At 36.7% G+C, this 24544-nt stretch overlaps 1 protein-coding gene across 4 annotated transcripts in view; it reads left to right on the top strand.

Annotated features, from left to right (window-relative positions):
• The window catches only part of SMEK2 (SMEK homolog 2, suppressor of mek1 (Dictyostelium)), a 53943-nt gene that overhangs the window by 292 nt on the left and 29107 nt on the right, over positions 1–24544 (top strand). Inside the window, exons 2-7 of one of the 4 annotated variants that reach the window (XM_010841649.1) lie at positions 40–280; positions 1589–1644; positions 14357–14455; positions 19329–19952; positions 22990–23067; positions 24167–24283. In XM_010841649.1, the coding sequence (XP_010839951.1) occupies positions 139–280; positions 1589–1644; positions 14357–14455; positions 19329–19952; positions 22990–23067; positions 24167–24283 (1116 nt within the window). In that variant the 5' untranslated portion in view covers positions 40–138. Of the gene's footprint in view, positions 1–6; positions 281–1588; positions 1645–14356; positions 14456–19328; positions 19953–22989; positions 23068–24166; positions 24284–24544 lie in introns of those variants that run through there. The other 3 variants (XM_010841650.1, XM_010841651.1, XM_010841648.1) reach the window with 3 other exon arrangements.

The following is a 24544-nucleotide window of genomic DNA, read 5'->3' on the forward strand; positions in this document are numbered from 1 at the left end:
GGGAGCCATGGTGAACTCGGGCCTCTCCGGAGCCGCCGCCGCCGCTGCCGCCACCGCCGCTACCGTCTCTCAAGAGTGAGGGGCGTAAAGGAGGTGAGCAAGGAGGCGGCGGCTGGAACAGTGGGGACCGCAGTCACCATGTCGGATACGCGGCGGCGAGTGAAGGTCTATACCCTGAACGAAGACCGGCAATGGGACGACCGAGGCACCGGGCACGTCTCCTCTACCTATGTGGAGGAGCTCAAGGGAATGTCGCTGCTGGTTCGGGCAGAGTCCGACGGTAAGGTTATTGGAACCGTAGGATAGGGGACAATGCCTACGGTTTGGGCACAGCCTGGGGTTTAGGCCCTGAGCCGAGTACTGTTACTGCCAGCCACTTGGAACGGCGCATTGAATTTTGTGTCTTCACTTCAGTAAGGTAAAAACAAACTACTTTGTCGGGATTTACCCTTAGTCGGACGCCGAGTCTGTGTTCCTCCTCTTGCTAGCCTTATTAAGACACTTGAGCCCTTTCTCTGCAGTCTGGCCTCTTAAAGAAGCGGGGAGAGTGTGGGAGGGAAGGGAGGAAGTAATGAAAAACAATTTAGTGCTCTCCTTCTGACCCTCCCCGTCCCCCTTTATTTTCTTACACATTATATCTCTGGTACAAAAAATTTAGTGAAACTTCACTCTTTTTTAAAAAACTGATTTTATTAACAAGCTCCAGTTGTCACAGTAGACAGGTGCTGGGGAAAACCAAAAGACGCCTTTTTCCTGGAGTTATTGCAGATTGTTGCCACGATACATGCACTTACAAGCACATACATCTTCAGACTGGGATCCCTCCAGGCTATCTTTGTAGAGGGTGCTGTGAACAAGTGAATACTTTACAACTTAAACAAGTTAGGACAGCAGACCAGACTGTAAACTTGTATTCCTTGATTTATTGTACGAGTCTAATGTGAAATTTTTTTAAATGATAAAATGTACAGCCTTAATGAGAACACCTTCCTCACTGTAATCTGATCGCTGGATTTGAGCAGCTGATAACGTGCAGATAAAAGAATAATAGTCCGGTTTATTTTCGACACATCTTGTACTCTTGCACCTTTTTTTTTAAAGTAATCATAGACATTTATTTTTACATGAGATGGCCTTTTGTTCTTAAAGAGAAAAGGATAAATGCAGTTCTGTAATTTGTGTGCAAAGTATTTAGATCCCTGTTGTGGTACTTTGTAATTTGTTTTATTTGTTAAACTGGAAATGCAATAAAAATAACTTTGTTAAAAAGAATTTGGTTTCAGGTGGTCATTTAGACCTTAAAAGTTTTCCTTTCAATAAAACTATAAGTCATCTAGTCTCTGTATATTCTTGGTCTGAATGTTGGTCTTAGATGGATTTTTTTTCCCTTAAGAGTATTATGGGGATAGAATGATATGTTCTAATGCAAAGTCCAGATCTTGAGAGAAAAATATAAACTGGAGTAAATTTGATGACTTCAGATGTCTTGCCGCGGGAAGAAAAAAGTTGTGTTTTTAATGTGTATTCTGATGTTTTATTCAGGGTTTTATAAGTTGAAACTTATAAATATTGTTTTTTTAACTTTCAGGATCACTACTCTTGGAATCAAAGATAAATCCAAACACTGCATATCAAAAACAGCAGGCAAGTAGTTGTTTATCTTTAATTTGAAAGACTTCATCTGTGATCAAGGAAGTATTAATCAGACAAAGAATGAGAAAGCTTTCCTGACAAGAAAAAAAACATTTGGTAAACAAAGTTACATACTCTGTGTATTTTCCTTGCAGATTATAAGTTTCAAACTGAAAAGTGAAAGCTTTTGTACTGGCAGTAATGTGTTATCTTTAAATTGAGCCACTGTTAGTTTTTAGTAGAATACAATGTATTCATTAGTCTTACTTACCAGGTATCTTCTATACACTGTACACTAAGCCCTTTATTCTCAATCACAGTTAAAGGAAATGGCATAAAAGAAAATTCATAGGAGTACTCTTTAAAGCAAGGAAAGCCTGTTTGTGGTGTGAAAGTAGATCCTTTGACTCATAGGGGTAAAACTTTTGAAGTAGAACCTATTAACATCCTGTTCTTTAATTGTTGTATTTTTTAATATAATAACCAATGAATATTTTATGAAAGTGTACACTGCTTATTATGTAATGTTATCTGTTAATATTTATTGTCTTATCTGGTAAAAGAAAATCTGTGTTGTGTATTAGTGTGCCTAATCATCTAATCTGGAAGTGGCAGCAGTGATTCAACCTTCCCTTTATTCTGTGAATGTTTTCTTTTTTATTATGAAAAATTTCAAAATTGAAAAGTATAGAGAATAATATAATGAGCGTCTGTGTAACACCTCCAAATTTAACAATGTTAACATTTTACCATATCTGTTTCAAACCTTTTTGTAGTGTTGAACATTGTGGATAGAATTAAAACTCTCTTTGTACCCATTTCATTCTATCCATTCTCCATCCTCCCTATAGGTAACCACTATTCTGAAATTGATGTGTATTATTTCTGTACATGCTTTTATACCTTTTCTGCATATGTATGTATCCATAAATAATATGTAGTCTTTTGTTTGTTTTAAACTTTGCACAGTTGATCTCCTATTCTTACATGTACTCTGCAGCTTTCATTTTTCACTCAGCGCTATTTTGAAGATTTGTTCATGTTAACAATGCAGATCTAGTTGGGCTTTTTTTAAAAACACTGTATGATATATGATATACACCTGTCGTTAGAAATTTGGATTATTACTGATTTTTAGTGTGATGTGTAAAGTGAATATGGCAGAGATTTTTGGAGGAAAAGATAATTTTCCAGTGTAATTTGTGTGTGTGTGTGCAGTGTGTAAAGTGAATACGGCAGAGGTTTTTCAAGGAAAAAATAAATAATTTGAAGGAAAAGATCATTATATTTATATCATCAGTGCCTACTCTCTTCAAGATCAGTGAAAATTTTGATGCTCAGAAACAAATACTTTACAGTTGGAGAAATGAAATTATATGTCTATTACACAGTGCATTGTTAGTAAAAAGTCTTACTGTTAAAACAATTATTTTGTGTATACAGTACATTCTTAATCAGTAATTTGACATATTTTTGAATTTTTAATATTCAAGTAATAGTTTTTTTCTGCTTATAAAACACTGTTTGTTTTTTGATAGAGAATCAAACATTTGTTCTGTGTTGAACCCTGAAGATATTTCTTTTAAGTCAGCTAGTCAGATGGTTATTCTCTGTCTTTATATTGACTTACACCAGATAGCCACTTTCAGTTTATTTTTTTGTTTGTTTGCTTGCTTTCTTCGTGGGGAAACACATACTAATATTTTGTAATCATTTTCTTTTCCATCTGCATAAATATAAAATTCTCAGAAAGTATTTTCTTAAGTATGACTCCCTACAAATTAGTTATGGAGTCTTTTCAAATTGTATATAAAATCCTTTAGTTGTTTTAACTGGAAAGATCCCCTTATGGTGGAGGTTTGTGTATAAAATAATCCATCATCATTAGTTCAGAATTACGCAATGGTTCTGTGAGTATTTTTAGAAACTTTGGGACATAATTTTGTGTGTCTTGTTACTCTGCTAGCAAATTTAAATAATGCAGGAGAGAGATCTTTACTTAAAAAAAATTTTTTTAATGCCATTAGGGGAGTAGTTTTTGTAATTAATCACACTTAAATAATATACCATTAGGACTTTTTAAAAAATATTTTCCCTCATTGAAAATTTAATTTTACTAAATAACATTAAAGTACTAATAATTTAGTACTTTTACTAATAAAGCTTAAGAACTCTTAAGCAGTAAGAATATTCTGGAAAAGCTTTGTTTATAAGAATGAAAAACCTATGTAGATGGGGTCAGTTGTTTAATTATCTTTATATTTGTTTAAATTAACTATACTTTTCTAATAGAAATCAAAGAACTATATAAGGGTTATGTTATGTTTGTTTGTTTCACCAGATCTTGTTTCATTTGCCTTTTTACCAAGTTATACAAATTGGGATTTCCAAGCACATTAATATTTTTCTATGTTCATTAGAATTATTTTTTTTTAATGTTATCATTTGCATATTCAATAAATTAGCCTAGAAAATTGTGTGCTTGCTAAGTTGCTTCAGTCGTGTCCGACTCTTTGCAATCCCGTGGACTGTAGCCTCCCTGGCTTCTCTGTCCATTGGATTCTCCAGGCAAGAATACTGGAGTGGGTTGCTGTGCCCTCCTCCAGGGGATCTTCCCGACCCAGGGATCAAACCCATGTCTCTTAATATCTCCTGCATTGGCAGGCGGGCTCTTTACCTCTAGCGCCATGTGGGAAGCCCCTTATTTCCAAAATTTATATGAAATATATTGATCATTAGTGGGAATTTTTGGTATTTTTATGTTTTGGGCTATGCTTTGTGGCATGTGGAATCTTAGTTCTCTGTGACCAGGGATCAAACCCATGCTCCCTGAGTTAGAAGTGTAGAATTTTAACCACGAGACTACCAGGGAAGTCCTCCATTAGTGGATTTTTAATTAAAAAAGAAATATTTTCAGTGAGTTAATGAGACATTCACAGTTACAGGATATTTTGCTACATTAAAGTACATTGATTAAATACAGAGGAATATTTAACATTCTTTTAACATTACAGTTCTAAAATGAGCTAAGTACTGAATTATGGGCTCAAAATGAGTTAGAATGAGTTGAGTTTAATGTCAGATGACTCTAAGAAATCACTGATTCACTTTCTTTGCTTACTATGGGCAATATTGAAGTAGTTAATGGGAAGAAGATATACTTAACCTTAAGTAGCACATAAACTTGTAAAGTGTTTAAATACATTAGAAGGAAAAGACAATGATTATACAGCGTGACACAAAATAGAGTGCCTGATACCTGTGTCAAAATTATGTTATTTAGAATCAGTTTCACTTGATCTTGACTAAATCAGAAGCAGACTTACAGGGTGTATGCTTTGTATATTGAACATAATTTTGTGTTAATTGGGTTTGGGAGAGATGTATAAAGAAGTCTTCGTCCTGGGTCTTATTGGGAGACAAGACACAACAAGTGAAACAATTACAGAATTATAATACAATAGCTAATAAAATGCTTTAACCCAGTCCTTCTTGAGAGCCCTTGAAAGCATTTCACAGATAAGGCAACTAAGGCACAGAAAGTTTTAAGTTTTTTAACTGAGGTTATATAGCTGGTATGCACCAACACAAAATACTATGAAAAGTAACTTTATTCCAGAGACTTGAGCGGTAGAAAATAAGGGGAAGGAGAGACTGATTTGAGCCAGAATCGTTGAGGAAATCTTCACTCCTCCTTGGTGGTGTCTGCTAAAGGAGGTGTGATAGGGAAGGAAATAGTACACCGGACACAAAAGGTATTTATTAAGCCTCTTTGCAGCAGAAGTTTCTTATTTGAGAGCTTGGTTTGCTAAACAAAAGGGAGCCATTATAGATTCTTGAGTAGGAGCCTAACGTGAAAGTAATACTCTGTTTAGGAACCCAGTGTGGCAATGTTACGAATATTGAATTGAGGGCAGGGAGGGAAACAGAAGAGCTTTAGGTAGCAAGACCTTTGCAGTAATTAAGATCAAGAAAATGAAAGTCTGTTCAAGTGTAGTAAGTGGAAGTAGAAAAGAAGAAACAACTTCAGTATATTTTCAAAAAAATGCTGGAAAATTTGAGTAATGATTAAATATGGAAGAGAACTAACTGATTCACATTTTTGTATGGCAGAAATCAACACAACATCATAAAGTAATTATCCTCCAATTAAAATATTTTTACCACACAAATTTTTTTTTTTTTTTTTTTAAAGAGAATCAAAGGTTACTCGTGTTGAGTTCTGGGGACATGAAAATGATGGTTCTCTCCAGAAACTGGGAAGTTGAGAAGAAAGCAGGTTTACATTTATCATATGGTTATGTGCTTACTTTTTCTTAATGTTTTTAATTTTGAATAGGTAATACATTCATGTTTAAAATAAGAAAGTATCTTTGAAGTCCTCCTACTCTGGATTCTGTCCATTCAGTTTCCTTTACTAGAGGCCACCAGTGTTACCAGTTTCTTGTGTATCTTGCTAGAGGTTTTATGCATATGTAAACAAAGAAAGGCAATGCCAAAGAATGCTCAAACTAGCACACAATTGCATTCATCTCACACTCTAGTAAAGTAATGCTCAAAATTCTCCAAGCCAGGCTTCAGCAATATGTGAACTGTGAACTTTCAGATGTTCAAGCTGGTTTTAGAAAACGCAGAGGAACGAGAAATCAAATTGCCAACATCCGCTGGATCATGGAAAAAGCAAGAGAGTTCCAGAAAAACATCCACTTCTGCTTTCTTGACTATGCCAAAGCCTTTGACTGTGTAGATCACAATAAACTGTGGAAAATTCTTCAAGAGATGGGAATACCAGACCACCTGACCTGCCTCTTGAGAAACCTGTATGCATGTCAGGAAGCAACAGTTAGAACTGGACATAGAACAACAGACTGGTTCCAAATAGGAAAAGGAGTACGTCAAGGCTGTATATTGTCACCCTGCTTATTTATATGCAGAGTACATCATGAGAAATGCTGGGCTGGAAGACGCACAAACTGGAATCAAGATTGCCGGGAGAAATATCAAAAACCTCAGATACGCAGATGACAGCACCCTTATGGCAGAAAGTGAAGAGGAACTCAAAAGCCTCTTGATGAAAGTGAAAGAGGAGAGTGAAAAAGTTGGCTTAAAGCCCAACATTCAGAAAACGAAGATCATGGCATCTGGTCCTATCACTTCATGGGAAATAGATGTGAAAACAGTGTCAGACTTTATTTTTTTGGGCTCCAAAATCACTGCAGATGGTGACTGCAGCCATGAAATTAAAGGACGCTTACTCCTTGGAAGAAAAGTTATGACCAACCTAGATAGCACATTCAAAAGCAGAGACATTACTTTGCCAACAAAGATCCATCTAGTGAAGGGTATGGTTTTTCCAGTGGTCATGTATGGATGTGAGAGTTGGACTGTGAAGAAAGCTGAGCGCCGAAGAATTGATGCTTTTGAACTGTGGTGTTGGAGAAGACTCTTGAGAGTCCCTTGGACTGCAAGGAGATCCAACCAGTCAATCCTAAAGGAGATCAGCCCTGGGTGTTCTTTGGAAGGAATGATGCTAAAGCTGAAACTCCAGTACTTTGGCCACCTCATGCGAAGAGTTGACTCATTGGAAAAGACTCTGATGCTGAGAGGGATTGGGGGCAGGAGGAGAAGGGGACAACAGGATGAGATGGCTGGATGGCATCACTGACTCGATGCACATGAGTTTGAGTGAACTCCGGGAGTTGGTGATGGACAGGGAGGCCTGGCGTGCTGCAATTCATGGGGTCGCAGAGTCGGACACGACTGAGCGACTGAACTGAACCGAAACAAATATGCATGCAATCATCTACATAAAATTCTCCCTTTTATTGGCATGAGTGGTAGCAAACTGCATTTTGTTCTGTGCCTTATTTTCATTTAGGCTTTGATGTGAGTAAAATGAATAGGTCTGAAAATTGGACACTCTGGGATTAGAGATAGAGTAAGAGTTTGGTGTAGGAGATTCTGCTTTGAGAATCATTGAATGTTATTTTTATCTACAAGAGATTACCTTTGAGAGAGTAGGTATAGAGAAAAGAACAGAGCTTAAGGCTGAGTCTTGTTAAACTGTCGACATTTACTCATTCATCCAGTAATACTTGTTTGAGAGCTATTTGTGGTTTGGTTACTATGATTAATTTGAATTTTTAAAGTGCGGTTGAAAGCTCTTGAGTTTTCAGCATAGAAATGACATGATGCAAAATAGTAACATCAGTCTGTATAATTGAAGACAAGCAATAAATGGGAGACTGGTTGAGAGAGTGCAGCAGAGTCTAGTAAGCTAGAGAGAATGTTGAATCTAGTTAGGATAATGGCAGTAGAGATGGAAAGAGGAGGGGTGGTTAGATTTGAGATATATGTGAAGATAGAATTGACAGGGCATACTGCAGGATTAGATGTTTGTAATCAGGAATAAGGAAGATAACAGTGAAGAAGAAAGAATAAGCAATTGGAAAGAATAGAGCATCAGGAAAATATGTTGTCTTCAAACCAAGGGAAAATATAATTGGTAAGGAAAGAAGGGCCAGTCAGGCAGCAAATGCTGTTTCTTATCCTTTAAAGAGAAAGACTGAGAATATTCTACATTTTGGTTAGAATGTCCACTGAAATGAAGGTAGAAATGAAAATAATCTTATTGTATGTATCTGAATTGGCAAAATAATCCAATAAAATTGAGGATGTTGAGGTTTAGCCTAAGAACCATTATGAGGAATGAACTAATGAGTATGTGAGAGGGAAAGAGGTTGATAAAATTTTGAATGCTGCATTAAAATAGCTGCATGAATTTGTAATGAGTAGAATCTAGTCTGCACTTTGAACTGTAAATCAAGTGCATAAGTAGAGGACATGAATGATTATGTAGGAAACATGAGGCACAGTGATTGGGTAGTGGTCTGGAATGGAACCAAGGAGGAATCTGGATATCATATGGAGAGGTCATTATTGTTTAGGGTCCTTTTTATTTAATTTCCTTTCTTCCCTGGTGGCTCAAAGAAACTGCTGGCAATGCAGGTTCAGTCCCTGGTTTGGGAAGATCCTCTGGAGAAGGAAATGGCAACCTACTCCAGAATTCTTCCCTGGAGAGTTCTGTGGACAGAGGAGCCTGGCAGGCCCAACTCCCTGGGGTCACAGAGAGTCAGACACAACTGAGCAACTGACACTTTAACTTCACTTGTTTCTTACAATGCCACAGGAGAGACGCTTGGGAAGCAAGTTCATTTTGCCATCTTTTAGAATTTGTTCACATTTCTTGGGGGGCATAGTGATAGAAACGTGGGTTTAGAGTTTCATGGATACTCTTCAACTGTTTTTAATTCCATTATTTCTATCTATGATTTTGAGCAAATTTTCTCTGAACCTCACTTTTTAAGTGGGGATACTACCTGACTCATGTAATTGTTTTGAATTAATATATGAAAATTGATTTAGCACAGTACCTGACATAAGCACAGTAAGATAACTGTATTCATCGTCATCTAATAATAATCCTTCTGTAGGTAGCATTTTCCTCTTTTCCAGTAAGAAAAGACAATCAAAGAAGTTAAATACTCAGCTGAAGGTCATCGAAATAGTGGACAGTGAAACTGTGGGTGGTGCCGCCAGGTCCTCGATCTAGTTCAGGGTTACTCCCATTATGCCAAATATGTCAGATTTTGAGATGATAAGACCCTACTACTGCAAGTGGTGTCATCATGTCTGTCTTGGACTATATGTTATACCATACTGTATGTAATACTATGCATAGCTTTAAAAATCTATCTCAGAAAGCATTTAGGCCAACTATTGTTACAAACTGCAGGGGCTTCCCGGGTGACTCATTGATAAAGAATCCACCAGCCATTGCAAGGATGCAGGTTCAGTCCCTGGGTCAGGAAGATCCCCTGGAGAAGGAAATGGCAACCCATTCCAGTATTTTTGCCTGGAAATCCTGCACAGAGGAGCCAGGCTACAGTCCATGGGGTCACAAAAGACTTGGACAGGAATTAGTGACTAAACAACAACAGAGAGTTACATGCTGCATTTTCTGGTTAATCTCACTGATTCCAGGCATCACATTGATTTTGAACCTGAAAATTGAATTCATAAATCTAATAACCTGTTTTCCTTTTTTAGAAAAAAATAGTATTCCTTTGGAAAAACTTTAGCTCTTCCTGTATCAATTTTGTCAAAGTCATTGGGAGCAAAGATGGGCTTAGTCTGGCAAGCAGTAGGATCTCAAAAATTTTATGAGTAGATTTTATTCATGTTAATGAAGTGAATCATTACCAAGGAAGAGAACTGAAACATAATTCATTGGTTTGTTAGACCCTTTAAAAATGTGTCACAGATTTCTTTGCAAATATATAAAAATTAGAGACCCTTTCCCCAAAAAAGATGTTATGTATCAGGTTTTAGATAAAATTTTAAGGTGTCTGTAGACTCTGGATTAAGAACCTCTGATTTAAACAGTATTTGGCTCAAGAATGTATTTCTAATATATAAAACTTTAAATAACTATTTCTCATAATAAAACAACATTGTGAAAACCTGTTAGTAGAGGCTAAATTGTCAGGTTTCTCTAGCTCATGTCTTACTCCCATGCTGGGCTTGAACATAATCACCTTTATTTTTTCTTCTTCTTTTTACGCAATCAGACCAAATATAATTTTAAAGCTCATTTTAAATCTGACTTCATAAGGATATAGTGGTGATTAAGTGTTTTAGTTAATAGAGGAAAACTATGCTTTCCTTGGAGAAGGCAGTGGCACCCCACTCCAGTACTCTTGCCTGGAAAATCCCATGGATGGAGGAGCCTGGTGCTGCAGTCCCTGGGGTTGCTGTGAGTTGGACACGACTGAGCGGCTTCACTTTCACTTTTCACTCTCATCATTGAAGAAGGAAATGGTAACCCACTCCAGTGTTCCTGCCTGGAGAATCCCAGGGACTGGGGAGCCTGGTAGGCTGCTGTCTATGGGGTCGCACAGAGTCGGACATGACTAAAGTGACTTAGCAGCAGCAGCATGCTTTCCTTGGTTTAAACCAAAACATTAATAACATCGCAAAGATAACGCGTGCCACATACTGATTAGGAAAAAAATGGAAGATCACAACGTACAGTGATTGAAAACAGACTTTACTATGAAAAATTGGGCTTGACTCAATTTAGGCTTTTTGGTATGTAAGAAACTGTGGCATTTGACACTTCATTCTGGTATAAATATTCTTGTGCCAGCTCTCTATATATGTTCCCTTACCCAGCAATTTGACCCTTGGAATAAGCAGTTCTAAACAGTCCTTCTTAACGGGTACTTTTTTTACCAAGACAGTAAGATACAGAGAAGAGAGGGAAGGAAAGATGGATTTTGTCATCATTTGACTGAATAACAACAACATAGAGATGGAAGGTGTCTACTCTGACAGCATTTTCCTTTTCTCTATTAACCAACTGGTGGTGTACTTAGATCATGTTCTCAAATTTGACTTATCCAAAGAATTACCTGAGATCCTTGTTAAAAATAAGGATTCTTAGACTTAATCCAGACCTGTATCCAGGGGAGAAGCATGGGAATCTATATTTTTTTTACCACCTCCTGAGGTCAGTCCAAAATCACTGCAGATGGTGACTGCAGCCATGAAATTAAAAGATGCTTACTCCTTGGAAGGAAAGTTATGACCAACCTAGATAGCACATTCAAAAGCAGAGACATTACTTTGCCAACAAAGGTCCATCTAGTGAAGGGTATGGTTTTTCCAGTAGTCATGTATGGATGTGAGAGTTGGACTGTGAAGAAAGCTGATGCTTTTGAACTGTGGTGTTGGAGAAGACTCTTGAGAGTCTCTTGGACTGCAAGGAGATCCAACCAGTCCATTGTAAAGGAGATCAGCCCTAGGTATTCTTTGGAAGGAATGATGCTAAAGCTGAAACTCCAGTACTTTGGCCACCTCATGCGAAGAGTTGACTCATTGGAAAAGACTCTGATGCTGGGAGGGATTGGGGGCAGGAGGAGAAGGGGACAACAGAGGATGAGATGGCTGGATGGCATCACTGACTCGATGCACATGAGTTTGAGTGAACTCCGGGAGTTGGTGATGGACAGGGAGGCCTGGCGTGCTGCAATTCATGGGATCGCAAAGAGTCAGACACCACTGAGCAACTGAACTGAGGTCAGTCCCCTTTGCATTGAAAACGATCCTGAATATAAATCCTGTTTAGTTTCTGGGATTTTGATTGGCTTATGGATAAAGAGTTTACTGTTAAGGATGGGAAAGAAAGAACAAAAGAAAATGGTTAAGAAGAAAGATACTGCATCATTTTAATTCAGACTTTGTTGCTTACTTGGACTTTTCTCGGAAGATAGATTGGAACCAAAATGGAAGGGGCATTAAATACCTGGATAAAGAAAGGGTTTTGAATTTCATTCATTCTGCTATACTAGTGATCTCCAAAATGGAATGCACAGTATGAATCATTGGAGAAGAAACCTGTTTATCAAAAATTGAATTTTGCTAATATTTAATGAAGTCACATGGTGAAGAATCAAAAATAAGCACAGTATTCTGAGAGAAGGGGATTCCCTGGTAGCTCAACTTTTAAAGAATCCACCTGCAGTGCAGGAGACCTCGGTTCAATTCCTGGGTCAGGAAGATCCACTGGAGAAGGGATAGGCTACCGACTCCAGTATTCTTAGGCTTCCCTGATGGCTCAGCTGGTAGAGAATCTGCCTGCAGTGCAAGAAACCTGGGTTCGAGCCCTGGGCTGAGAAGATCTCCTGGAGAAGGGAAAAGCTACCCACTCCAGTATTCTGGCCTGGAGAATGGGGTTGCAGAGTCAGACATGATTGAGCAATTTTCACTTTTCTGAGAGAAGAGTAACATTTCCATGAAGACTGTTCCCCACCTATTATGAGTTGTTATAGCCTGTATATGCAGATAAATATTTACAGATATTTTCCGACTAAAATAACCCTAACAAAAATGTGCGTGTGCCTTAAAATGGGTTGAAGACAGTAATGAAAGTGCAAGTGAACAAGATAGTTGTCAAACAGATTTACACTCTCAGTGTAATCTGTTGGCCAAGTGACAAAGCCAAGACAATGATTAAAATAGGTAGTATAAAAAGTTGTCCCTCCCTCCCAAATTCAGAATTACTAAAAGGATGGCATTAAATATGGATTTGTATCTCCTGTCATTTATGGATATACTATGCCCTAACTATATTGGGTCTTAAAATGCTTAGTAATAATAATATGGAGCCATTACAGTTTAAACATTTTTAAAATATGCTTATCTTTTTAAGCTTTATATAAGCCTTTTAATTTCTGTTTTAGTATGAAATTAATGTTTTATAAAGTATGTATGACTCTACTAATATTATATTTCTTAAATAATATGTAAATAATTTGAGGCACACAGTTTTTAAAAGTTTGGAGATCACTATTTCTGCAGCTGCTTATCTGTTGAGCTCTAAGAAACTCAGGAACTGAGGAAAGAACATGGACCCTCTGCAGGTGCCCTAGTGCTTTAACCAGAATAGCTTTGTTTTTATCATTTTTTTTAATGGAGATTCTTAGTAAAATTTTGATTATAAAAAGAGCTCTCTTGATTTTTAAAAAAGATTTCAGAACCTCTTCTGTACATAATGGGAGCAACTATAGGTTTTTTTTAAAGAGTGGCTTGCTCAAATAAAGGGGTTTTCCAGGTGGTGCTAACAGTAAAGAAGTCTTGTGCCAGTGCAGGAGACAAAAGAGAAGGGTTCAGTCCCTGGGTCAGGAACATCCTTTCGAGGAGGCATGGCAACCCACTCCAGTGTTCTTGCCTGGAGAATCCCATAGGCAGAGGAGCCTGGTGGGCAAAGAGTCAGACATGGCTGAAGCAGTTGAGCATACAAGCACGATGGCAAATAATCCCTTCCAAGAAGCATGGCCAATAAGAAGCCAGAACACAGATTTTCAGTGTCCTTTTTACCTGGTTGTACAACAAATAAGTGTTAATCTGAGTCCTAGATTAATTAAAAGATAGTTTTTAGTTTCTTGTTAGAGCTACCAAAGTACTGAAATGTTTTCATTTTGAAATTTTTGTCTTTATTAATTTGGGGCTCACTTTTAGTTTTATATTTTTTAATATGAGGCTATAATATTTATAAATACTGGTTAACTGAACAATTAATATGTTTTCATAAATTATAGTTTTGATAATTGGAATAAGCTCAAATGGCATTTTTTTGAAATTCAAAGTTTTAGGCATATTAAACTTCCATTATTATGTATCCTTCAAAAGTCCATTTCATTTAGGTTCTCATAGTGATTTTAGTGTTTATAGTTGTGCTTTAATTTAAAACCAAACTTTAGTTTTTAATAAGGGAGTTGACAGTTTTTCCCCAAAAGCATAACCTTTGGGAGAGAGATAATTAAAGACATCTGAATGTGTATACTATACTTTGGCCAAGAGTGCTAGTCAAACGTTTTGATTAAATGTTATCTTGGTAACATGAGCCTGCTAACATATCTTAATATTTTTTGTGTCAGAAGATTGCTCACTGACACTTTCAGTGTCAAAGCTATGATTTCTTTGCCAGTATAATACTAAAGTACAAAGGATAACAAAATTCAATTATATGGTGTCAGTCGAGTGCACATTAATTGCACTTATCTGAGGGCATTGCTTTGCTGTTTCCTGTCCGCTTGATTTTTATTTATACTTCGTAGTTATTTCTTCTGGTGTGATGACAGAAATCTTTATTTTTAAACAGGATACATTAATTGTTTGGTCAGAAGCTGAAAACTATGATCTGGCACTAAGTTTCCAGGAAAAAGCTGGCTGTGATGAGATCTGGGAAAAAATTTGTCAGGTAAGGTTATTTTAATAATATTTAACTTGCATGCGTTCTTGATTTTTTTTTTCCATTTTATCGAAAAGAGGTATGTTAAAATGTGGAGAGATAAAACAGAAAACAAACATATAAGAAGGCTGACTGCCCATGTGGCTGACTCTAGTTTCCAGTACTCCCAGATGTTCAGCTGATACTGTGTGGTCCAGGATCTCTACCATAAACCATACAGTTAGCCACACATGTATGTGCATGATATATCTGCCATAGCACAAGGCCCCCAGGTAAACAAAACCACTCCTAATAGACAGGATATTCAGAGTACTTAGGGGTTACCTCTCAGGAATTAGACAAGGACCAAACCTTTCTTAGGTCTTCCCTGGTGGCTCAGAGGATAAAGCGTCTGCCTGCAATGCAGGAGACCCCAGTTCGATCCCTGGGTTGGGAAGATGCCCTGGAGAAGTAAATGGCAATCCACTCCAGTATTCTTGCCTGGAGAATCCCATGGAGAGAAGAGCCTGGCGGCCTGTAGTCCATGGGGTCACAAAGAGTTGGACACGACTGAGCGACTTCACACACACAAACCTTTCTTGGGACGAGAGTAGTCCTTTACTGCAAAGATCACCTTTTGGCCCTTGGCTGAGACTCTTACACCAAAATGATCATATTTGCCTTAGCATCTACATTTAGTGTAGCATATATGTGACAAAACAGTAGTATCGGTATGAATATGCCTAACATTTGGAGGAGCCACTCTGGGCTAGGGATAGATTTAAAGAAAAAACTATTCTGTCTTATAAAACCATGGTTTACTTTTTTGCACTATTTTGACTGATCATTTCCCTCCATCTACTATAATCTGTTTTAATACCTTATGGTCGACTCTACAGAGAACTCTTGAGTATAGAAATTAGCTGATGTTAATAGCTAGTAAGTCCATTTATTCTTCATGTCAGTCATTTTCTATTGACATTATATGCTCCTTAGTACATTTGATCATGAATATCAATATTATCATAAGACTTATGTACTTAAGGTAGTTGGTCAACAGTAGCAATGTTATACCATGTTAGGTAGTATATATAATCTGAAAAGTAAGAGCCAAAGTGGATACTGGCACATTACTGTTGGGTTGGCCAAGTTATTTCTGGCTTTTCCAGAAGATGTTACAGAAAGAACAAGTTTCTTTGGCCAAACCAGTAGAATCCCACTCAGTCATTAATAATTAGTCCATCAGTTCATCATATTGTATGGCAGTGTCTCCCAGAGTGGTGTCAGTTCTGTCTGGTTGACCTACAGACTTCCATTCAACTTTTTTGAGTCCCAGGAGCAGTGGTAGACTTAGTAAATATATAGCTTCAGCCTCCAGGCATCTGTTATAATTGAACTAAGAGAATACCATCTCTTACTCTGAGCTTTTTTAAGGCACCCATGTTAATACTTGATTTCTCTCATTATATTACCTACTTATTCATTACTTTGCCCTCTGTTATCATTTCTTCTCCCTATTTGTCATTGATTTTTACCCAAACTTTTCCACCTTTGAAAGGAATGTTATGTTTGGCCACTCTGCTGGTCTCCCAAGGTTAATTTTTTACTACACAACTCAGTACTACGCTTTTAAAATCTATCCGTGTTTCTGAGTATAGATGGTATTCTGTGTGGTATTCTACAGAACCATACATTATGTTTTAGTTCTGGGAGGTCATTCCTAACTTTGAAAGAACAATTTCAATAAAAAACATATTTCCTGGTCATTTCTTAACTCCTTATAATGATAAAATAGAATTCCTCTCTGAAAAAGATTGATAGCTCAAGGAACACTAAGTATCTTAAGGGTAATGGTGAATGATAGAACAGAAAGAATCATTGGGAAAAAAGAAATTATAAAAACCTGGAGCTCAGATAATTGATAATATATGGAGCTCTTAGAAAGCACAGTCAGAATTACATATGGAACTTTTAACCTTAGAAAATGGTAGGGACATTTTCTTTGAAACAGATGAAGGAAGTGGGTGAAGATACAAGTTGTGAGATGGAAAAAAAGAATGTTGGAGGAAGTTGAATACTCAGTGGCCTCTTGGAGAAAAAGATCTCTTTTGTGAAACTTAAAGGAGAAATAGTGTTTGACAGTTGAAAAGGAAAAAAATTTAAAGCAGTAACTGTAAGGCACTAATGACTGTGATTGGTGTGTGGGAAATACAGATTTTCATTGAGAATCCTATTGATAGTGGACTCGCCATGAACCTTTTCAGCATAAAGTTGACTGACTTAAAGAATGTTAAGGACAGTTTATGTTGTAATAACAAAATCTTGAAATTTCAGTGGCTTATCACAACAAAAGCTTGGTTTTTTTCCCTTAATGCTGTTTGACCAATATTGGAGAGGAAGGAACTTTGCTTAGCAGAGTCACTCGGGGGCCCAAGTTGATAAGAGAATTCATTTTAATATTTCCAAGGTTATTGCAAAGTGGGAAAGAAAAGTGATGAATCAGGGGCACTGGTTTTTAAAATCTCTTTCCAGAAGTTACACATGGCACTTTTGTTCACATTTTATTGGCCAAAGCAAGTCACACAGCTCCGTGTAACTTCATTGAATCAATGAACTCACGTGCCACAAGAGACAGAACCAGAAATAATTGGTGGACAGCACTGTTGTGTGTTTGTAGCTCAGTCATGTCTGACTCTGCAACCCCATGGATTGTAGCCCACCAGGCTCTTCTGTGCATGGGATTCTCCAGGCAGGAATACTGGAGTGGGTTGCCATTTCCTTTTCCAGGGGATCTTCCTGACCCAGGGATCGAACCCAGGTCTCCTGCATTGCAAGCAGATGCTTTACCACCTCTGCTACTAGGGAAGCCCAGTGGACAACACTATTGACATCCAAATAGACACTTGGGTTTGTGTGCAATTGACAGATCAGAGTTACGTTTAGGAGAGAATTGAGGAAGCTTGTAAGGGTTAATACTAGATAACAAAGAAATAAACATGCTATAACCAAAATAATGGTTCCAGAGCTATGCTTTTATTTTTAAACTTATGCAAACCATGTTCATTTGAAGTGTAAGTTAAGTCCTCTGGTTTCCTTTTTTTTGTTCTTTGTAACCTCTGATTCTTCTTCCTTCCCCTCAGGCTTCCATTTCTCTTTTCTCTGGTTTCTGTTAGAGTCTTCTGGGCTTAACCGTTACCCTAATACCAAATATCTATTTTCTCTTGTATTTTTCCAGAGTAGTAGGCCCATGGGCTTCCCACATGGTTCAATTATTAAGAATCTGCTTGCCAACCAGGAGACGCAGGTTCAGTCCCTGGGTCGGGAAGATCCCCTGAAGAAGGAAATGGCAACCCACTCCAGTATTGTTGCCTGGAAAATCCCATGGACAGAGGAGCCTGGCGGACTACAGTCCATGGGGTCAAAAAAGACATGACTTAGTAACTACACAACAACAGTAGCCCCACAGGTTTAGTTGTCAGCTGGATATTCAAACACCTCAAACTCACATCAGTTGGTTAAAGAAGCCATGATCTTCCTAATGACAAGTTTAAAACTGTAGGGTCATTGCGATTCCTTTCCTATTTTATAGCTATTCCTCACCTGCCCCAACATCACAATCCAAATTCAGTTGTTCATTTACCCTTTGTAATAACAACCTATTACCTACATTTTCAAGTTTATCTCATGCAGCTGATGCCAGGTCAACTTTCTCAAGTGCTACACATTCACTTCCCTGAACCATCCAGATGTTTAGCTTGACTTTCCATGATCTGGTTTCATTCACTCTGCATTTCCAATTTTGCTGTTTGCCGTGTGCATGTCCTATGCTTTCATTTCTCTGGCTCTGTGCTCTTTCCCCTTGCACTTTGAATACCTTTTTCTCCCTCTGAATCTTACCGTTTAAGATTTCTTAAAATTTCAAATGCCGTCTGTGGCTTTTATGATCCCAAGACATTTTATCTGAACTGTTCTTATGACCTTGCTTATAGTATATCTTAAATTTATATGTCATCTTCCCTAGGTCCAGATATTCTGTTGAAAACTCAGAAGTAAAAAAAATACTGTCATTCCTCCAAAAAAAATACACATGCATTAGTATATCCGTCTACTTTTTACTCTTAAGTTCTTGGATCTTTTTTCATGTGTTGCTTTGGTGAATTTGGAAATTTGTGGAACTTTGTCTATTTAGGATATTCAGGGTGTTTTAAGGTGGAGAATAGAAGATTATTACACGATTGGATTAGGAATTAGAAAAATTTATGAAAAGTCAAATTCTAAGCTTTTTCTTTTAGAGTAATTCGTTAGAAAATTTGTTAGCCTTGCTTTTCTTTAATCATAAAACAGTCAACCTGAATCATATAGCAGTTCTTTATTCATTATAGTGTAATTTTTATCTAGATGTTAGAACCTTTGGAGGCTTTATCACAGATGTTAAATGAATGCCAGTTTTTAATATTTTTTTATTAGTCTGTTTATCAGTTTCAGACTCAGAGCAAAAGCAAATATTTTTTCAAAAATATTTTGAGGAAATCTTATTTTATTAGTCTTGAATAGACAAGGAGTTGGGTTTTAATTTGGTTTGAACTCAATAGTGTCCTTGTTAAGCCAGTGTGGTGGTGCTTTGTTATACATAATAATTTGGAGGACTGAGAGAAGAGTTAATTTCTGCAAAGTTCACTCCACTTTATCTGAAATACTCAGGTTATTAGGTATCAGAATTAACTTCAAGTTATAAGTTGGGAAATTTAGAAGTGAAATCATCTGCAGTCAGTAACTGAAGACTCAAATAATTTTAATTCCTTAAAAGGTATGTTTACTTAAATTCAGTGGTGAGTGGTTTGGTTTCCGAAATTTTGAATTCTTTTGTTTTTTAAGGTAACCAGCTGTGCCTGTATATTTTTAGGTTCAAGGTAAGGATCCATCAGTGGAAGTCACACAGGACCTTATTGATGAATCAGAAGAAGAACGATTTGAGGAAATGCCTGAAACCAGTCATCTGATTGACCTACCCACATGTGAACTCAATAAACTTGAAGAGATTGCTGACTTAGTTACCTCAGTTCTCTCCTCACCTATCCGTAGGGAAAAGCTGGCTCTGGCCTTGGAAAATGAAGGCTATATTAAAAAACTACTGCAGCTATTCCAAGCTTGTGAGAACCTGGAAAACACTGAAGGCTTACACCATTTGTATGAAATTATTAGAGGAATCTTATTCCTAAATAAGGCAACTCTGTTTGAGGTTATGTTTTCTGATGAGTGTATCATGGATGTCGTGGGATGTCTTGAATATGACCCTGCTTTGGCTCAGCCAAAAAGGCACCGAGAATTCTTGACCAAAACTGCAAAGTTTAAGGAAGTTATACCAATAACAGACTCTGAACTAAGGCAAAAAATACATCAGACTTACAGGGTACAATACATTCAGGACATCATTTTGCCTACACCATCAGTTTTTGAAGAGAATTTTCTTTCTACTCTTACATCTTTTATTTTCTTCAACAAAGTTGAAATAGTCAGCATGTTGCAGGTAAGTAAACTAAGGTGTTCTTCACAATTCTGTTTTCAAATATGTAGTCACCTTAATAGTTAAGCTGGTGTTTGTTCCTTCTTTTTGAAATATTTATTTTGTTTACTTTAAATGTACTATCAAACACAGAAAACAGGACTTTATCTCATAGTTTTTTGAAGAGTCATTTCTTAGTGTGATCTTTTATATTTCTAAATCTCCTGTCATGCAGCTGGGTTGTGTTTTTTTTTTTTAACTTTTCATTTTTTGCATTTAAAACATTGTGGTACAGTATATGTGACATAAAATTCAGAATTTTAATAATTTTAAGTGTACAGTTCATAGCAGTGAGTACATTGACAGTGCTATGCAGCCATCACTACTGTCCATTTCCCGAACTTTTTCCGTCTTAAACAGAAGCAGCTTATTTTTTAAAATACCTTTTATGCCATTTTGTGAGACCTAATTATTATTGTGGGTATGTGAGAGTGTGTGTGCTTAAAGCTTCCCAGATAATTCAGATATGCAGCCAGGACTAAGACTGACTGATTTTTTCTGTTTCCTTGAATTGTATAACGGAAGTTTTGTACCTCTAATGGTGAATGAGTCCTGGGTTTGGCATTTTGGTTTTGTGCATGTGCCCATTTTTACATCGTTGCAGAGAAAAAAGTTTAATTTCAGACTTTATAGGAGCAGCTCCTCTTTTCCCCTTAAGGTTTTGTTACCTAAAGTAGTAGACATGCACAATTTGACTTAGAATAATTATGATTTATTAAAAAGCTCTTAAAGTGAAATGGTAAAGAAAAACTGAAATGATCTAAGGAAACTAGTTTAATTATTAATACTTAGAGAAGCAGGGATTTAGGGGGAGATTTCCCAGCTGTATTTATGATAGGCTTTAAGCTGTCATTCAGTAGCTCCCTTAATACATATATCAGAACAGAGTGCTTTTGTAGAATATTATCAAGAATAACAGGGGCTTCCCTGGTGGTCCAGTGGATAAAACTGTACTCCCAATGTAGGGGACCCGGATTCGATCCCTGGTTGGGGAGTTAGATCCCACAAGTCACAATTAAGAGTGCTTATGCCACAACTAAGACCCAGCACAGCCAAATTAAAAATTTTTTTTTCATAATAGAGATCAGGGAAAAAAAATACTGGGAATCAGAAAGCATTCTCCTAGCAGACTGTAGTACTTGAAATTGCTTCTCTAATCCTTTATGGAGTTTTAGCTGTCAGCACACAAATAATGAATCCTATAAGAAGAATTTAAATGGGAAATTGCATTTATCAAAGAACTGGAACTATTTTCCAATGAAAACATTCTGAAAATAGTTAAAAATCTTTAGACAGGAAAGAAGGACTTAATCTGGAAGCAATGCAGGAAAAGAAAAATTTATAAAAGGTGTTGAGATAAATGTGTATTTATTCACTAAAATCTAAAATATTGAGACAGATAAATGATTTGAAGGATAAGTGATTTATACAGTTGAACTGTCTCAGAAGGTGAATGATTCAGACCTCCATACATAAGGTCCAAAGGGAATCAACAGATTAACAAAAGGAACACTTCTGCGTCAGTGAAAGGGGTTATTTGTCAATGATGTGTCTTTGAGTAGCACCAAAGGATATTTATTGGGAGAGCATATTATATTTTCCATAGTCATACCTAGTGCTTTTCATTTATTTTTTCATATGTGCTCTATCTTGTTTCAGAAAGGCTTTAAGGGATTGATACCTCTTCATGGGGGATTCACAGTAAGAAAAGGAGCAGGTTTATTAGCTAGTGGTAAAGAACCTGCCAGCAAGTGCCGGAGACATAAAAGACCCAGGTTCAGTCCCTGAGTCTGAAGATCCCCTGGAGGAGGGCATGGCAGACCACTTCAGTATTGTTGCCTGGAGAATTCGATGGACAGAGGTGTCTGGCAGACCCCAGTTCATGCAGTCACAGAGTCAGACACAACTGAAGTGATTTGTACGCAACATACTAGCTATATCCTTAATATGTCATGGTTTGATTTTTATTGTCAACCATGCAGTTACCACTATTACAAATATTTTTAGGTTATGTTCTTTTAATTAATTTAAATTATTAGAGTTATATTTCATAAAAGTGAATTTTGAAGATTACTAAAGCTTAAAGCATGACTTCAGAGAAGGCAATGGCACCCTACTCCAGTACTTTTGCCTGGAAAATCCCATGGACAGAGGAGCCTGGTAGGCTGTAGTCCATGCAGTTGCTAAGAGTCGGACATGACTGAGCGACTTCACTTTCACTTTTCATTTTCATGCATTGGAGAAGGAAATGGGAACCCACTCCAGTGTTCTTGCCTGGAGAATCCCAGGGACAGGGGAGCCTGGTGGGCTGCCGTCTATGGGGTCGCACAGAGTTGGACACGACTGAAGTGACTTGGCAGCAGTAAAGCATGACTTTCAGCAGGTTTTGATGAAGATCTTCTCTAAAGTGAATTTCAATATTCATGTCAGTTTTTTCCTTTGTAATATAATTGTTCATACTTATTCTAGAAAATTGGAAAATACAAATGAGCAAAGAAGAAAATCACTGAAAATCCATTACCAAAAGATAATCACTGTTAGCATTTATAATCTTACCACTATCAGACGTCAGTATTCTTTACTGCCGAATTTGTAACTCCCATTATTCTGATCCACTATGGACTAATAATGAAATCTTCAAATTTGTTTGAATTATGTTTAAATTAAGCGTAAATAAATAGACCCTGAACAGGAGCTAGAGAGGCACTCAGTTAAGGTGAATAGAGTTTTCATGCATGCTCTTTAGAACATCAAATTTTTGTTTTTCAAATAGTTCTTTAGGGGTTTCTGATTAAATGTAAATGAGGTAGTAATATATGTCTAGCTAATATTGAAAGGTATTGTCAAATTTTGAACCTTATAACATGAATATACTGGAATTTTAAGTTTATAATGAAACTGCTAGTAGGTTTCCATCTACTTTTATTGTAATTTGTAAAATCAAATGAATATAACTTTATACTTTTGTTAATATTTCATAGTAATATTTCTTCTCATGTAGGAAGATGAGAAATTTTTGTCTGAAGTTTTTGCACAATTAACAGATGAGGCCACGGATGATGATAAACGACGTGAATTGGTAAGTTATTATTGAAATTCACACGCTTAAAGAGCTCTTACTCTTTTGGCATACATAGCTTTTAATATTGAGCTTGTTAATTTAAGAGGAAGACTTTTATAATTGGTATGAAAGTAACAGATGACCCTTGAGCAACATACGTTTGAACTATGAGTCCATCTAGACACAGATTTTTTTGTTTTTTCAGTAGTAAACACCACAGTACTGCATAGTTCAAGGTTGGATATGGTACAGTAGATATGGAGGGCCTGCTGTAAAATTACATGCAGGTGTTTGACTTAGTGGAGGGTGGGTTCCCCAACCCCTGTATTGTCAAGGGTCAACTGTATTTAAATTATACTATAAAATGATTATCCTTAAAATTTCTAAAACTTATTATTTTATATATCTTAGAAGTTTTTAGAGATATTTAATTTTTCCCCCCAGTGAGGGAATATGTGCCTTATAAATTATAAAATCAGACATGTGGATTATATTAGCACAGAACTACAAACTCATATATTTTTGTGGTTGTAGAAACATTATTGAGATGCTTTTTTTTTTTTTTTTTTTAAATAGGTAGGGAGAATCCTGGCAGAAACCAACACAATATTGTAAAGCACTTATCAATTAAAAATAAATTTTAAAAAATGGGAGAATCCTTCTTGAATAAATGAATGATAAATAATTTGGCTCTTAGAGATGCTTTTATTTCAAATGTGTTGATAGTTAGGTTTTTGAGATATAAACCACGCTTAGGGGAAAGAGGATGGTGACTACTGTTTATCAACAGTTGACCATTTTTTTAAATTTTATAGTCAGATGCTAAAGAAATACTGAAAGAGAATTAGAGGTTTCCTGGTGTAAAGGGGTAATTTTATAAATGAAAAACGTAATATGCCATTAATAAATAACTATACCAAAGATGAATTGGCTGATTTGAAGTCAGGGTATCCTGGCTCCTCATAACCTAAAGAACATAGAAACCATGTTATAATAAATGGTGGCTGGGTTTTCAGGTCTTTAAGGTTTAATTCCACACTGGTAGTTCACATTACAGTTTGCCCCAAGGTTTCTTTTAATGTGTGTCAGCTTCTCACTATACTTTCTAACGTTACAGGTTAATTTTTTCAAGGAATTTTGTGCGTTTTCTCAGACGTTACAACCTCAAAACAGAGACGCATTTTTCAAAACTCTGGCAAAGTTGGGGATTCTTCCTGCTCTTGAAATCGTAATGGTAATTATATAGCTTCATTTCATGTTTTTGAAATTGAAAATTTGTAATAGTTTTATATTGTGGATGGGAAGTAATTTATTATAGTAATGCATGCTGAATATTTTAAGTTGTAATTCACTTGGTACTACTGCGGGCAGGAATCCCTCAGAAGAAATGGAGTAGCCATCATGGCCAACGAAAGAGTTCGAAATGCAGTATTTGGATGCAATCTCAAAAACAACAGAATGATCTCTGTTCGTTTCCAAGGCAAACCATTCATTA

This window comes from Bison bison, unplaced genomic scaffold (assembly GCF_000754665.1).
Source record: "Bison bison bison isolate TAMUID 2011002044 unplaced genomic scaffold, Bison_UMD1.0 scf7180017864166, whole genome shotgun sequence".
Lineage (NCBI taxonomy): Eukaryota > Metazoa > Chordata > Mammalia > Artiodactyla > Bovidae > Bison > Bison bison.